A 15,695-nucleotide genomic window follows, 5' to 3' on the forward strand; every position below is an offset into this window, starting at 1 on the left:
TTCAATTTTTTTTAAAAAGTGGTGATGTAACATTGTATAAGAGAAGCTAGAGGGTCTGAGCAATTCAAACTTGACTCCATAGTTTATAATATTCTATGTGTTGGACCTAGAGAGCTTGAGCCTGCACATAAAGGGGAATGTTAAAATATTAACTAAATAATTAAATTTATTGTTTCTTACTAAGCTTTTAGAATAAATGATGATTCAAGTACCAAATTTTAATTTATAGACAAGATTGGAGGAAAAAGTTTCAGCTTAGATTGGAAGAAAACTTATAAACGAGAAAATATCAAAGGCACATGGATAATAAGATAAGAAGTAATGGTAGATGATCGCTAGATGTCTTCTTTGTATTCCTCTAAAAATAATGTGACTTTTAAAATTACCATTTGATTTGTGATAAATTACTATTGAATTTTAATCAAATAATAATTTTAAAATTCACATCATTTTTAAAAGGACACGAGTAGAACTTCTAGAATTATTATAAAACAAGAACAAAGTTTTCCAACTTGGTCATAAAGTATCCTGGATTAAAAGGATTAGGTTTTGTGGGAGCATAAAAATGAGTTAAATCAAATGGTGGTTCAAAACTTCCATTCATTTATTTCAATTTTACAATATTGACATTCTCGTAATCTTTCCTGAATGGGAATTGTAAAATGGAACATTAAAATGCACGTTCTCTTTTCCTATTGAATTTTGTATGCCGAACGGTTTGAAAACGAGAAAAAAATTCATTTTTTTTTTTGTGCAACAAGTAAGGGAGTGTGTTTTTAAAATTACAAAATTTTAAGTGTTGGTACAGTTTTCGGTATGGTGTGAATCTGCACGTTCCTTTGATGTTCTTCACGCTTCTAAATAACTCTGCAAAACAACAAAACCTAGGGACCCTTCCGGGGGTCCCGCTCCGATGCCTAAATTAGCTTATGTAAGAAAAATAATACTCTATGCATAAAAACTGAGTCTTCGTTTATACCTGGGGTATGAGCCTATTTATTGGCATAGAGGTGGAGTCAAACCTGGATTAGGACTCCTGCTCCTTGTTGATCTAGAACTGCTGTCCGAGTTCTAATTGGACTTCAATCCTTTACTAGACTTCTAATTGGGTATCTTCTTAGACTTCTAATCTGATATCTTCTTAGACTTCTGATCTGATATCTTCTTAGACTTCTGATAATGATCATTATTCTTATCTGTTTGGACCTTATTAGACTTTTGAATCTCCTCTTTGGATCGGGTTGAGTGGGATTTATCCCCAACATTTAAGGGTAGTTTAATGCATTATTTTTTTTCATATTGTAAATTATACAAAACGTTTCAATGCCTTTTTTTTTTTAAATATATATATATATATATATATATATATATATATATATATATATATATATATATATATATATATATATATATATATTCATTAACTATATTTTAATATTATTATTTTTTAAATAGTAAGTTTTGAAATTAAAACAATTAAATCAAATGGATGCGTGTGAGAGCATTATGAACCACCATAATGTACTCGTACCCGGTACAATGTACAGTACCCCACCCCACCCCACCGAAAAGAAAAATAAAATAAAATAAAATGAGAAAGAAACATCTAATGACTCAGAATAAATAACATGTTTTTAAAATTAATTATAGAATTAAACAATAGGTTTATTTAACTGAATGCATACATTAGAACCAAAACAAGTCATTGGAAGAACATGGATGGGTGAAAACATTGGTAATTAAATAAAACAAAATTAAGGTTGATCGAGTCAGAAAGGAAGGTGGTGATGAGTTGGGGTGCCATAAGGGGAATAGGGTGAGTTCATGACAAAAGAAGGTGGAGTACTAGTGGTAGCTGCATGTGCCCTCGGTGTCATCGGGCTTCTCGATCTTGACGACATCATGCCACTGCGACCATGCCCCTCATATGCTCGTTCGCCACTCCTTCTCGGGCCTTTCTCAGCCCACTTCACCTCTGCCACCTTCACCATGCTCGGGTACCTCCACCAACACCCCACCTTTCCTGCTCTTTCTATGTACCTACAACAAATCACAACCCCACCGGCCGGCCGGCCCGGCCACCAAACATATATATTAGCATACCAAAAAGAAATATATATGCTTGGGTGGTACAGCTACGTTTTTTAAAAATGGGTGCATAAATTGTGACGTGAGAGTTCACATTTTAGTAATCGATGAAATAATTCAAATAAGTGTTATATGAACTGTCATGTCGGATTGTAAACATGAAAAGTGTCAAGTAGATCGACTACTACGTGACAATTTACGTTTTAATGATTGATTGATGTGATAAGTACTATTATGTGGACTGTTATATTAGTTTGTAAGGGACTCGTAATACTCCTATCAACACTATTCAAAAAAAAATATTAGAGCAAAGGTAATTTCTGTTTTAGTAATTTAGTATGTACTATCGATGGATATGACAACAAATTCGAGTTTATATTCGATCGATACTCAAAGTGCAAAAGATCAGAATCTCGTGTAATGAAGCTGTTTATTATATTTTCATGTGAGAAGACACTCGAATTCCATTCTGCTCGGACAAGTGTCTTAAATTGCCCGATCAGGCCAGGTTGAGTCCCCATCCAAGTGCAGGATATTTGGGATAAGGGAGTCCAGGTCCTTGTCTTTGTTCACAGCTGTCAGTTTGGTAGGTGCCAACTGCCAAGTTCATTCGGATCAATTAATTAAGGACGGCAAAGTCAGTCCAGCATCCAAATTAAGTGCTGGGGGGATCCACACTTGATTAATTGCTGGCCTATTACTAAAATGTTCCACAAACAGGCGCCACTACAAGATTGTTTTGGGGACCATCACCCATTACTACTCAAATTCTTGGGAGTTTTTTTGGGAACCATCTGATCTGATCATCAATTCATGAATTTGATCTGAGATCCTATTACTACTCTAAAAGTTCATCATATATAATCATCAAACTGTAAAGTATCTGGTTGCCACAAATTAATTAAGCACAATCATAGTAATTAACTAAGGTCTTAGGACTTTGAGAGGATATTTAATTGAAATGTGAAGTTATAAACGATAGAGATAAAATTCGAACTCGAGACTTTTGCTTTGATACTATGTTAAATTACTATGTAATCTACAAACTTAGACGGATAAAAATAATGAATCTAAGTATTTAATTAATATTCTAGCCGTACACCCCAAAACAAAGATCCACATTATTATTATATATATATATATGTTACCTTTGGCTGAATCTTCTCCCTAAACACTCGATGCACTTTCTTCCTTCTGTCATCTCTCCCATGCCTATGTTTACGCATTGCCTGCAATACGCTCTTCCGCAAACCTGCAGTACTCAAGACAATAGTACTCACCATGTCATCATGATCATCTTTACATTTCTTTATAAATAAATTAGTGTACATATATAGAGGAAATATGTAATTCCTCGTTGAATTTTGAAGAATGATTAATTATATGAGGAAACATTTGACACTACGTACTGGAGTCTTAACTTATATATATATTTGAATACTAACCAGGCATCGATGCCGGAATATATAAATATAGGTGCTGCAGACAGTACAGATATTGGAGTGAGGAATCCCAGGCCGCCTTCGTCCACCTCTCTCTTGATGCATGGACGCCATGCTGTTCATGCCACTCACATCATCATACGCAATGCTACGTCCCTCCACTGCGTGCCTGAAACCGGCCGAGCGATGATCATCTGGACTCGCATGGCTTCGGTGGCTTTCTTCACTGTTAACATATCGATGGCCACGTGTTGCATGGCTGTGATGGTGATGATCATGACCACCTCTATACAAGTGATCACCAGTGTCATGAGTACTCTTCATGACGTGTTGAAAGCCGGTGTTGAAATCAAGGCTGGGTATTTTGATCAAAGGGGATCCTTTTCTTGGGGTTTTGACTTCGGAAACGGGTTCCATTTTGGTGGATTTTTTCTTTTCTGATGCTTTCACGTTTTGTGTCACCTCTGCAAGGTCTTGAAAGGTAAGGTTGACGGACTCATCTGGGATTCCCAGATACAGTTCCTCAAGTTCCATTCTCGCCTTTGCCAGTGTCGCCACATCACCCATCCCTGATCACAGAGAGAGAGAGAGAGGTTAGAGTGAATTAATGTTGAAAGAAGGCAGCGAGGGGGTTTACTAAGTTATATTGGAAATGGAGACGGTGATTATAAAAGGCCAAGGCCAAGCCATGCGGCCGGCCTTGGACAGTGTACAAGAACAGGTCAATATCCCGGGTGTCACAATTTTCGTGATTAAACTGAGATTATCCATGTCAGCCCATGGACCCTAAGTCATATGGATGTAAATTCATCTTCTTGAGTTGGATTTGGATCGTATTGAAACATAAGTATATATAAAACTATATAAGTTATTAATATTAACTCGCTAATTTTATATTAGGTTCGTATTAAGTTCACGGATCATTTAAAAAATTGTTAGTCCGTGTTAGCCTTTAAGTATTCGGTGTCGAGACATGAATATAAGATTATATAAATCAACTCCAAGTCAACCTATTTAATTAAATGAGTTAGACCCTTCAAACCTTAACCCACTAATTTTATGTTGAATTTGTATCGAATTGACAAGTCGTATAAAAAATTATCTGCCTTTAACTGGTTCGTAAACGTAAAGGATGATGATGCCATGTTAAACATGGATAGTATCAACTGACAACTTGGCTAAGAATAAAACAAATATTTGGTCGGACCTTTTGAATACTAGTAATGGAGATTTTCTTACTCTGGCGGTGAAAGCGTGTCTTGCTTTGTTGCATGGGCGATATCGATGAGTAAAACAAAACATATACATATTAGCGCGTAAACAGACCAAAGAGAAGAATATTGCCATACAGCATTACGGTTGAAGAAGCAACTACTTGGGTAATTATATCGTATATGATTGTCGTTTTATTGATACAACAAGACCTACAAACCTGGCTGCTGGCTTTATTGGACCTTCTCTGAAACAAAATTGGTTAAGACAATGCCTCGGCGCTAGCTGCCAAGTACCACGGATGGTTCTCCCTAATTCCCATTGCCACGAGGCCAACACTGAAGGGCCTCTTTACCATCTAAGGTGATTTATGGTCAGCTGTCTAGATTGAGCCATGTGAACATTTTTTAAAAAAAAGTTACCATCCCAACTACTTCCTAACCTTCTGCAGTCCTCTCAAATCTCAATGGGCCCAAGTGTAGGAGATTCTAATCCTCTGGAGAAGGGAAGCCAACGTTAGAGGGTACTTGGGACCGATTATTGGGTCACGTTGTCAGTCTATTATCCCAGCAAGTCCAAGGCCATTTGTTTTACCAAGTCGTTGCTGAAACAAACAGACTATGCAATGTAAAGAACAAACACAAGGGGAGAGGGAGGGAGAGAAATGTGAACAACTAACAGATGACAATTGGTAAAAGGACAATATTACATTCGTCAACTATAGAGAAAAAGATGAGTGACACCGCCCATTTATAAAATGGAAAGCAAACAAAACTATACTTTCAGAGAGGAACAAAAAAAGAAGAAGCTCTTCAGTCTTCATGGAAGATCGTTTCAGTCTAACTTGGACTCATGATACCCTCCATCACTTCTACTCTCATGCTCCCAACCCCCAGATGCATGCCCCCCTTCATCAGACAAGCGTCTCTCGCTCTCTCCAGTAACTGGCGTGATTATACAGGAACCCAGACTACCCTGTTGCTCACATGTCAAGCTTGGGATCGTACGTTGTTTCATAAAATCTTCTAATGGAAGGCTGGCTGCTTGAACAAGGCTCAACAGGCTCATTCCTGGTACCTCCAGATCCAGTTGCATGTCTTCACGGTTGGGATGGCAATTTAGGTCTATTTGTCCATTGCTGGTCTCACCCTCCTCAGCTTGATTTCTACTGTGACTGCCTTTGTTCTCCGGATGATTTTTAAGCAACAGAACATCTCTTGATATGCCATTCATTTCTGGTTCATCCCTATGGTGGTTATCATCCTTCTGGGCAGCCTCCACTTCACGCTCTGATTGGCGTTTCTTCTTGCGCAACATTAGGGTCTTAAACCTGCGCTTTACAGTCATACATACGTTGCATGTACACGTGGGCTTGTGCTTGCCCTTCCCACTTGGGGGTTGGATGCACACAATACAAGTGCAGCCAGGGCGGTGTCGGGGATGTTTGGTGGTGGCTCCAACCGAGGGTTCACCTGAATCGCCCACATTATCTCCCAGCACTGCAGCACTGGCTAAAGCATCCAAGCCAGAAGGTTCCCGTTCTTGGACAGACTTATGGCTTTCTGCAATTTTTCGCTTCTTGAAATCTGGGGAAGATTTAGAGAGGGCTGAAAAGAATCAATAAGTATTTTGAAACTCCATTGAGAATAAAGATTGTAAACTGTAAATGATAATATGTAAATAGTGACACCATGACCAATTCATCAGAGGACTGACTTCAACTTGGAACAAAATTCTTTACAAGAATATTGTCCATCACAAACATTTATCTAAAACACCTATAGACAAGCTCCGATCCTTTCAAATCCATGCATCCATATGCAGCCAACACCATGAAATGGCTACTTTGATAAATACATCCAGGCATTGCAGATGCATGCACCATTTTTTACAAATGTATGTCTTAATAAGAATTTCAATAACATACATTTTTATTTCTTCTGAAACCAGTTTTGAAACATACTGGACTTTGGAACTTCTATTATAAAGAAGAAACATAGAGGCCACGTTCATACCTTTGCTTGCTCTCAGAAGATTCTCCAATTGCTTTAGACTTATCTCCTCTGGAACAGAGCAGGAGCACCTATGAGAACTTGCAAACCGTAAGGGTATAAATTATACAGGAACCAACTTTCATCCAAGAAAAGTATTCAAAGGGGGAAAGCAGAATTATGGAATAAAGTTAGACCTGCTCGAATCCCAAACATTTTCTGAACACGTCCACTTCGGAGGGAGAAGAACATCCACAGGCAACCTTCGCCATTTGGAGCAATCATCACACTGAGCCCACTGTTCCTGTCCCCTGGATGAAAGTATTCAGTATATTCAGCGCAAGATGAAAATATTCATCACTAGATCAAATGCACACATTCTTCAACATGGACACAGTGACTTGAAGATGAACTTTATTTTATAAGTAATCAAAATATTATTAAAAAGTGCAAAAGGCACAACTCAAGTACACAAGAAGTATACAAGAGAAACATTTAGCTAGAAAGAGGGAAAAAAAAAAAGAAAAGAAAATCATGAAAACCAAGCAAATTAGGATAATCTAAAGCAGCTGTCCAGTGGTAAAGAGTATTGAAGAAGAAAGACTTTAGCTCCACCATTGTCTTCTCGCGGTCTTCAAAATTTTTATCATTTATTTCTCTTCAAAGACAACACAAAAGGCAAGACAATATCATCTTCCACACCATTGCACCATGAGAACTGCCACTCAACCCTCTCCAACAAGCGAAAAGGTCTACCACTTGTCGAGGCATAACCTAAGTTAGCTCAACACAACTGAAAATAGAACTCCATAAGGCACTAGCAGTCTCACAATGATGGAGAAGAAGATGATCCACAAACTCTCCACTTCTTTTACACATACAACATCAATCGACCACAATGACATATCACTTCCTTAGGTTAGCCATGGTGAGGATCTTTCCATGGGCAGCCAACCAAGCAAAAAATGCCGCTCTCATGGGGACCTTAATTTGCCAAATGCTCTTCCAAGAAAAGAGAGTACCATCATGAGGGACAAGGACGTTATAGAATGATCTAATGTTGAATAACTCTCTCTTGAAAAGGGCCCAAACAAAACTTGTCTTCACCTCCCCGTCTCAGTCTAAAGGAGTACACAAGATTGAAAAATAAAGCAAAAACATTCATCTTCCAATCGTGAGCCGCTCTAATAAAGCTTACATTTCATTGATGGGAGCCAAACAACTCTAAATGATCTGCCACAGAAGCATCATTAACGCGAGCAATACTATACAAATTCGGGAAAGCTTCCTTGAGGGCCTGAATATGAATTAGGGGTTGAGTCTTCTTGTATCTAGAGTATCTTGTCCCCTAATAGGATCCATATCGTTCTTCACATGCTCATGAGCTCTAGATCAATAAGAGAGAGAGAGAGAGAGAGAGAGAAATAAAACAATATAGAATTAAACATATAGGGTTAATTACTTTTGCCCCCATGAACTAACACACCATTTTAAGTTTTCCCCATGAATTGACACCTATCACACTTAGCCGCATTGAACTAGCATTTTGTTACAAAAATCCCCCTCCATTGGTCAAAATCGTTAAAAAAAAAAATTGTAAATGACAAAAAATACTCTAGTTTAGAAACTAAATTTACATAAATACCCTTAAAATTAAAATTTTCAAAGAATATAAATAAAAAGTTTAAAATACCAAGAAAAAAGAAAAGAAAAAAGAAGATCCTGGAGGTGGTTCGTGTTGGGGTGGTGGTCAAACCACCCCCGAAACCCATAGGGGGTGGATCAGCCACCCTTAAAACTCATAAAGGGTGGCCGAGCCACCCAGACACAAACAAAACTTAGAGCCACCCCTTATGGATTTCAAGGGTGGCCGATCCACCCCCTTTGGGTGGTTCAGCAACCCCCAGTGAAAAAAAAAAAAAAAAGTTCCAAGTTTTTTTTTTTAGTTTTTATTTAATTCTGAATTTTTAATTTTTTTAGTTTTTCAAATTGTGATTTTTTTTAATGATATATATATATCATTAACGGGTTTTATTACATTTACAGACTTATCAAAAAAAAAAAAAAAATATATATATATATATATATATATATATATATATATATATATATATATATATATATATATATATATATATATATATTATTTTTAGGGTATTTCCGTCTGATTTAACGAGATTCCTTAACGGTGGGAATTTTTTGTAACAAAATGGCAGTTCAGTGCAGCTAAGCGTGACATGTGTAAGTTTATGGGGACAAAAGGTAAGTAACCTAAACATATAATAAAGAGGGAGTTGAGATGCATAGGCACATTAAAAGACCAAGGTAAATGTTTGTTTTTCAAAGTTTGGGAGGCCAATGGCCATGTTCTAAATTAAATCATATTTGTCCAAATTCCTAATTCCCCCCCCCCCCCCACCCCTCCCCGGCGGCACAAGGGCTTAGTCACCTGCTTAGTGTTTCAATTGCATTGCGTCAAACCTTAGCCATTGAAAAATAACCCAGCCCAAAATATTGGGATAACGAGATCCAGAAAAACACTCCCTTCATCCCGAATTGTTTGTCCACCTTGGAAAATCCAACCTTTTAAGGGGACATCATCTAATATCTTGTCTTTGAAATAAAAAAAATTACCCTTACTAATTTAAATTCAAATGAAACAAATAGAAAAAGGTATGAATTTTTTAATAAAGCAAACGGCAAATTGAGAAAATTAATTAAATTATGTCCATTTAGTTCCCAAAGCGGACAGTATTTTGTGACATCTTAAAATAGGATAGTGGACATGCAATATGGGACAGAGAGAACAAAAAATGTGCAACTAACATTTCTAACGAACTGAATAAAGCCCTACCGGTAAGCTTGAAAAAAGAAGAAGCAGGGAATTGCTAGTAAAAACTATTAAAAAAAAATGTTAACCTTCAAAGCTGTGCAAATTTACCTATACAACATTGATAAGTAATAAGATACATTATATATATACTTACCTAGATGGGAGGGTAGTGAATATAGTCCTCTTTCCAAAAACCGGTGGTTCCTGAATGACATGAACAACAATGAATCAATGATCACATCAATCACCTAGAATATGTTGTAACATGAGATTCCACACTTGAAACCTATCAAGTATTCATTACTTATCTTACTAAATAAAAATAAACACACAAAAGGACTGATCATGGTACACCTACATCGTATTCTTCAAATTCATGATCCTCAATGGTAACAATGCTTGGCTTGACACTTGGGGGCGGGCGAAGCAAGTCTTGTGCTTCTTCCCATGTAAGTCTCAGCTCCAGAGCCTCTTCACTATGCATTAGCAGCCTCTTACTTTTAGAGCCAATATTTCGAGTCTTCTTCTTCTCTGGATTTGGCATTGGTTGCTGCAGTGAATCTTCAATTATCCTACCTCCATGGTTATCACTTTTACGCATCCCGATATCTCCATCCCCTAGATGCAAATTTTCAGCAAGAGCATTTAGATGAGGTTCCCTGCTTCCTTTCATTGTTTGAAAAAGCCCAGAGTAACCACTGCCTGAAGGCAGATTCTCAATAACACCAGAAAAGGAGCTTTCCATAGAAGGTGTGCCATTAGGAAGGGCAGATGTCTGAGCATCCTGTCAATAACACAAAAAAAGTTAAGATATGATCTGAAAGTAAGGTGACGCATATAGTGGTGTGAAATGTGCTTATAAAGACCTGTGTGTCTTCAGTGTTCGATGCCTTTCGAAACCCCATGACAAGTTTACCTCCAGGATCTATCCGACTAAATGTCACTGCACCAAAAACAGATAAAATAATGAAACAATTATGACATGATACAACATGTGTCCCACAATATATTAAAGGTTACAAATGGCACGCCTATATCAATTGACATGGTATCATTAAAAGTTAACTGAAGAAGACACTCCTTGCAAATTAATATAGAAAACCAGAGAAGTGACAACTGCATAGTATCAATAATTGGGCCTGTATTAGATCAAAATATATATATATATATATATATATATATATATATATATATATATATATATATATATATATATATTTTGTAAGTAATTGGCCCTAAGGGGAGATCAAAATAAAAAAAAACTTGATATGAAATTTTGGCGTGAAATAGTTTACAGATTTTGAAAATAGTAAAATAGAGGGATTGAAAATACTAATTTTAATATACAGATTTTGGCGTGTCTCAAAAACTTTCCTCTTCACGGCAAACAAAGTTCAAAGTGCTGCCAATGCCATAACACTGTGCTGTACAAGCTTAACGTACCACTAAACTGAATTCAATATTCATAAGATATTTATAGCAAATCCATGGACTATAAATATCACCCTCTATACCAGGCTATAATGAAGCATACCAGTGTCACCAGCTCGTAATTGCATAGACTGTATGCAAGGGGTAACGCCCTCTAAAACATACATCCTGCTGTTGTTATTGGGCCAAAATCTGAACTGAAACGTCCACTCATTCCCCTTCACATCTTGAATCCTTAGGGGCAGACCTTCTGATTGAGAAATAGGAGGAAAATACGCCTGCATTGACTTTCAGTTAATACACAACCAGGGAACAGAAAGAAAGAAAGGAAAGGAAAAAAAGGGAATAAAAAATATTAGAAAACCCCCTCCCCCACCCAAAAAAAAAAAAAAAAACACAGGCAAGACAAGGCACGTATGAAAATGAACTTTTAAACTTACTTCAGCACATGCTTTTGGTAGAACCAAACGACCAATTCGACCAGCGTCACTGGCACTAAGCACTTTCTCGAACAATGGCAGAATAGTGGAATTCAAACTTTGCAAATAACAAAATTTAAGGGGAAACACTATGCTTGAATCAATGGATAAACAATAACATAAATATAATTACAGAAGATAATATTTTAACAAAGTTAAACTTAGTCGTAGAGGGGGAAAAAAGATGAACAAATCAAGGATACTCTCCAGATAGTTGCTCCAGTTCTTGGTCAGTAATCCTCGGCCAGTATCGAGGAAGTAACTGATTCTTCCCACGTCCTTCAGCAGGTGGCCTAGCAATTCGCATCTGAACCAAGCTTTTATTTGTCTCTGGACTTACAGTGAGGCCAGTTTTCAGGGGTTTGGGCAATATGGGGCGAGATCTTTGCCCTTGCTGAAAGGGAGAAGGTGTTTTGCTCTGTTCCATTCCATCTACAACTCCACCAGAAAAGGGTAGCACAAAATTTGGAGTTCCCAAGGTCATACTCAGAGACGGCTCAGTTAGTGATTCACGCTTATCTTTGCCATCTAACATTTGTCTACTATTGTCTGGTTTCGAAAATGTTACTGATCCAACAGATGGTTGAGTTGCATTAGAAAAGCCTGTGCCAACTTGAGATGCATTTGCTTCACCTCTCTTAGATTGATGCAAGAGGTTTGGTTCATTAGCTTCCATGATTCTGCACAATTGCATAAGTTTTCCCTCATCGACACCATCGCTGACCAATCTTTTCCCAAAAGCACTGGATAATGAATCACCAACATTATTTACAGTCAATGAACTAAGTCCATTAAGAATTTCACCCCTCCAGATCTGCATGAAAAGAATAATAAAACTATGTTTAAAGTGTACAGTCTTACAGCTATTATTATTATTATAGATACTTATCAAAAAGTGTACAGTCTTACAGCCATATAACTAACTATTCTATTAGCACTCTGAAAGTATTGCTCCTTACACCCTATACATGCCAAAAGGTTAGTCAAATGATATGACTGGTAGCGTCCTCAACAAATGATATTATCAGAGATAAGCAAGCCAGAGTAATTAGCTAAACCTCAAGCTAAAATTAAGTTCAAAGAGGAAGAAAAAGGTCCTTCCCATGATCATTTTAACCACACCCAAGACCCTATACCTTACTTTAAAAAAAAAGTCCATGACCCTATACATGTATGATCGATTAGCAACAATTCCATATCCATTTTTGTGAGGAGGAGTTAGAGAGAGAGAGATAGAAAAAAGAAAAAAGAAAAAGGAGTACTATGTCAACTCAAGTATTTCAACCGCTGTCTATTTGAATAAGTTCCATTGAAAAAAGCAATAATCACCAGCACTAGAGTTAAAAACTGTCATACTTGTAACTATATATATATATATATAAAACATACACAGACACCAAAGCACAGCCAGGGATAGCTGAAGATTAAAAGTAAATGTCTAACCCAAATAAACATAATTGAATGAAGTAAAACTAAAACACACTGATTGTAATATATTGAGACGTTATAGGTAGATCTTACTGAAAAAAGTCCAGAGCTTTTTGCACAGCTAATACACCCCACACCGCCAAAATCCAGGTACTCATACAAAGGTCTAGAGATTATGCATCCACAGTGGATACGCTGCCATGCAAAATTTAGTTACACTTAAAAGGTTCAACAAAAAAAAGAAAGAACAAGGAAACCTTTAACCAAAAAAAGAAAAACACCACTTAAAGCTTACCTTGCTGCATAAACTGCATTCCCTCCAACCAGTTTCCTCTGTGTGGAATGTTTCACAGAAAACCATATCCTCATAGGCAGATCTAAGTAGAGAAAACACCACATCAAGAATAAGCAAAGCAAGAAATATTTAAATGAAGGTAAATAAATACAATGATACAACATATTCTATTGATCAATGTTTTGACATAAACTAAAATAGAAATACAATAGTTCTTAGTTGCCGGTGTAGACCATCAAACTTCTGTTATTATGAAAATTAGTCAAGGAATTTTCAAAATGGCATTTACACTATGTAGCAGGGCATCAACAATCACAAAGTATCCATAGATTCATACTAGCACAAGTGGAAGCAAGGTAACAAAAGCTATACAAAAGTCAAATGGGAGAAGTTGAAAAACAAATGCATGATTCTGCCCATGCCCAAGCAAATTAAAAGTTACTAAGCCACGTGCACGCACAAGCACATAATGGACTTTTGTTTTTCTTTTCTGAGCATGCACATTTTAAAACTTAATGTACCTCATACACTAACAAAAGCCAACAAAATTACAAAATGAGTCGAATGGTTTGAAATCGAGAACAATCACAACATTTAAATCACTTGATAGCTATTAAAAAGGGTAAAATCAAACCTATTGCATAAGTCTCAAATTAATCTAAACAGAGGATTATTGCGTAAATTAGATATTATCATCCTAATAAAGAATATACTATTTTTAATAGGTTCTGACCGGGCTGGCCCACAAAAAATTTGGGCCCTTATAACCTGGGATAGCCACTGATTCAGTAGAGTTACCAAGTCGTGCTTCATTCAGTAAGCTGTGATTGCAGGATGAAATTGAAAATTTGAGCATCAACAATACTCTTTCGTAAAACAGCATTAGCCACCTCAGTTAATGTAGCGAGGCCCATTTTCATTATCTAATTATAGGTTTGATAAGCACAATGCCACTAGTTTCTTCACAATACAAGCTCACGTTCTAAAATAGAAAATCCAACAACCACGAAAATGTCAACTGTTTAACACAAATAGAAACAGTTTCAAGAGCAACGCACTAAGTAAAACCCCCAACATAGAAAAAACCCAATATCAACAAAAATTCAATACCTCTCATAAACCCGAGCTTGCCCTTTACAAAACTAAATCACCCCCAATAATATGCAATAAGAAAAATTGCATTGAAATCCAAGAGGACAAACCTACAAGGAGAAGGAAATTACCCGCACTTGTGGCAGAGATCGGCAAATCCACCGGATCGCAGAGGCCAGCCTCTCTTCCATTCGTGAGCGGCGTTTGCTTCACACGAGGCATTCATGCAAATCTTGGACCCCATTAAGCCAAAATCGAAGCCTTCAAGCAGAGCAACACGCAAATCCAAATCAAAACCCTAAAACCCCTTTTGACCCAAACCAAAAATTGAATCAAACAAGCCATCATTAATTAGCCACACAACGCACACGCACAAACTCACACACACTCTCTCTTTCTCACACACACATACTCACATACTTATGCGAAAACTGGTACGAACTCCTAGTCCCAGTCGTTGAAGAAGCCAAATCTAGAATTGCTCTCATTCACATTGAAGAAAACAAACCCATTCCCCGTTTACGCTTAAAACACTCAAATTTCCCCAGCAATAGCAGTAACTACTGCTTCTGTTAATAGTCAAAGCTGAAGTAGACAGGAGTCAGTCCGGTGAAGATGTTCCCGGAAAGTGTTACGGCGGCGGTTATTGCTTTTACCCAACAAGGTGTATTTGTGTGTGTGAGAGAGAGAGGTGCATGCAAAGCAAACAGATTGCATAAAATGCATGCACGACACTTGAAGACACGCCGCTTAACAAGTCGTCTTCCTCTCTCTCTATCTCTCAACTCTTTTACTATTGCTCTCTCTCTCTCCCCTTTGTTTTTTCCTTTTCGGACAGTGATACGGTCACCCGGGGGTTGCGTGGGGCAGCGTGACCTGGAAGGCGTTTATTAGATGTAGATATAGATGTAGACATATACTACTGCGTTCACCCCCGTTGGAAGGAGTTTGCATCAGATTTGTGTCCACTGTGGGCCACGTTTTAATGTTCTAGTTTTTAATTTTTTTTTTAATAATTAATAGGAAAAATTACTTTAAACACATCCGTTAATATAAAATAATTATGATAAAGAAGTATAAAAAGTTGTGTTACTCTTTAATGTTTACTTGCTGTGTTACTCTTTAATTTAACGTGTGGTGGGCCGTGAGTAGGAGTATACAAGCGGTTATTAACTAAAATAATTGTAACGTACACCGACAGGCGATGTAGCTCTAGATTATTGTTATCCAGCCACAAAAGTACTGGTCATTAATTTATTATGCAATCTTTTTACAATTTTGCCTTATTTCATTTTCTCCCTCGGCTTAATAATAATTTAAAATACAAAATGTTTAAAATTATTTTTATTTTTATGTCATATTGAATCATAATATTTTTTTCAAAAAAAAAAAATTATTCTAGAA

General features: G+C 37.0%; 1 protein-coding gene across 4 annotated transcripts; it reads right to left on the minus strand.

Moving 5' to 3' along the window:
• Positions 1–5,398: 5,398 nt before the first annotated feature.
• Positions 5,399–15,072, minus strand: LOC133877817 (B3 domain-containing transcription repressor VAL1). Of its 4 annotated transcripts, none has more exons than XM_062316240.1 (13): positions 14,708–15,072; positions 14,423–14,598; positions 13,200–13,281; positions 12,998–13,099; positions 11,680–12,290; positions 11,438–11,534; positions 11,101–11,275; positions 10,433–10,509; positions 9,925–10,350; positions 9,721–9,770; positions 6,931–7,044; positions 6,758–6,825; positions 5,399–6,349 (listed from the first exon to the last, which is right to left on the minus strand). In XM_062316240.1, the coding sequence occupies exons 2-13, from the start codon at positions 14,533–14,535 to the stop codon at positions 5,577–5,579; spliced, it is 2,688 nt and encodes an 895-aa protein (XP_062172224.1). In that variant the 5' UTR covers positions 14,536–14,598; positions 14,708–15,072; the 3' UTR covers positions 5,399–5,576. The 4 variants fall into 4 exon arrangements, with proteins under 4 accessions (XP_062172224.1, XP_062172223.1, XP_062172222.1 ...); XM_062316239.1 differs by having other exon boundaries at positions 14,423–14,552; positions 14,712–15,071; XM_062316238.1 differs by having other exon boundaries at positions 14,423–14,552; positions 14,708–15,071.
• Positions 15,073–15,695: the final 623 nt, after the last annotated feature.

The sequence above is a fragment of the Alnus glutinosa genome, chromosome 9 (genome assembly GCF_958979055.1).
Source record: "Alnus glutinosa chromosome 9, dhAlnGlut1.1, whole genome shotgun sequence".
Classification (NCBI taxonomy): Eukaryota; Viridiplantae; Streptophyta; class Magnoliopsida; order Fagales; family Betulaceae; genus Alnus; species Alnus glutinosa.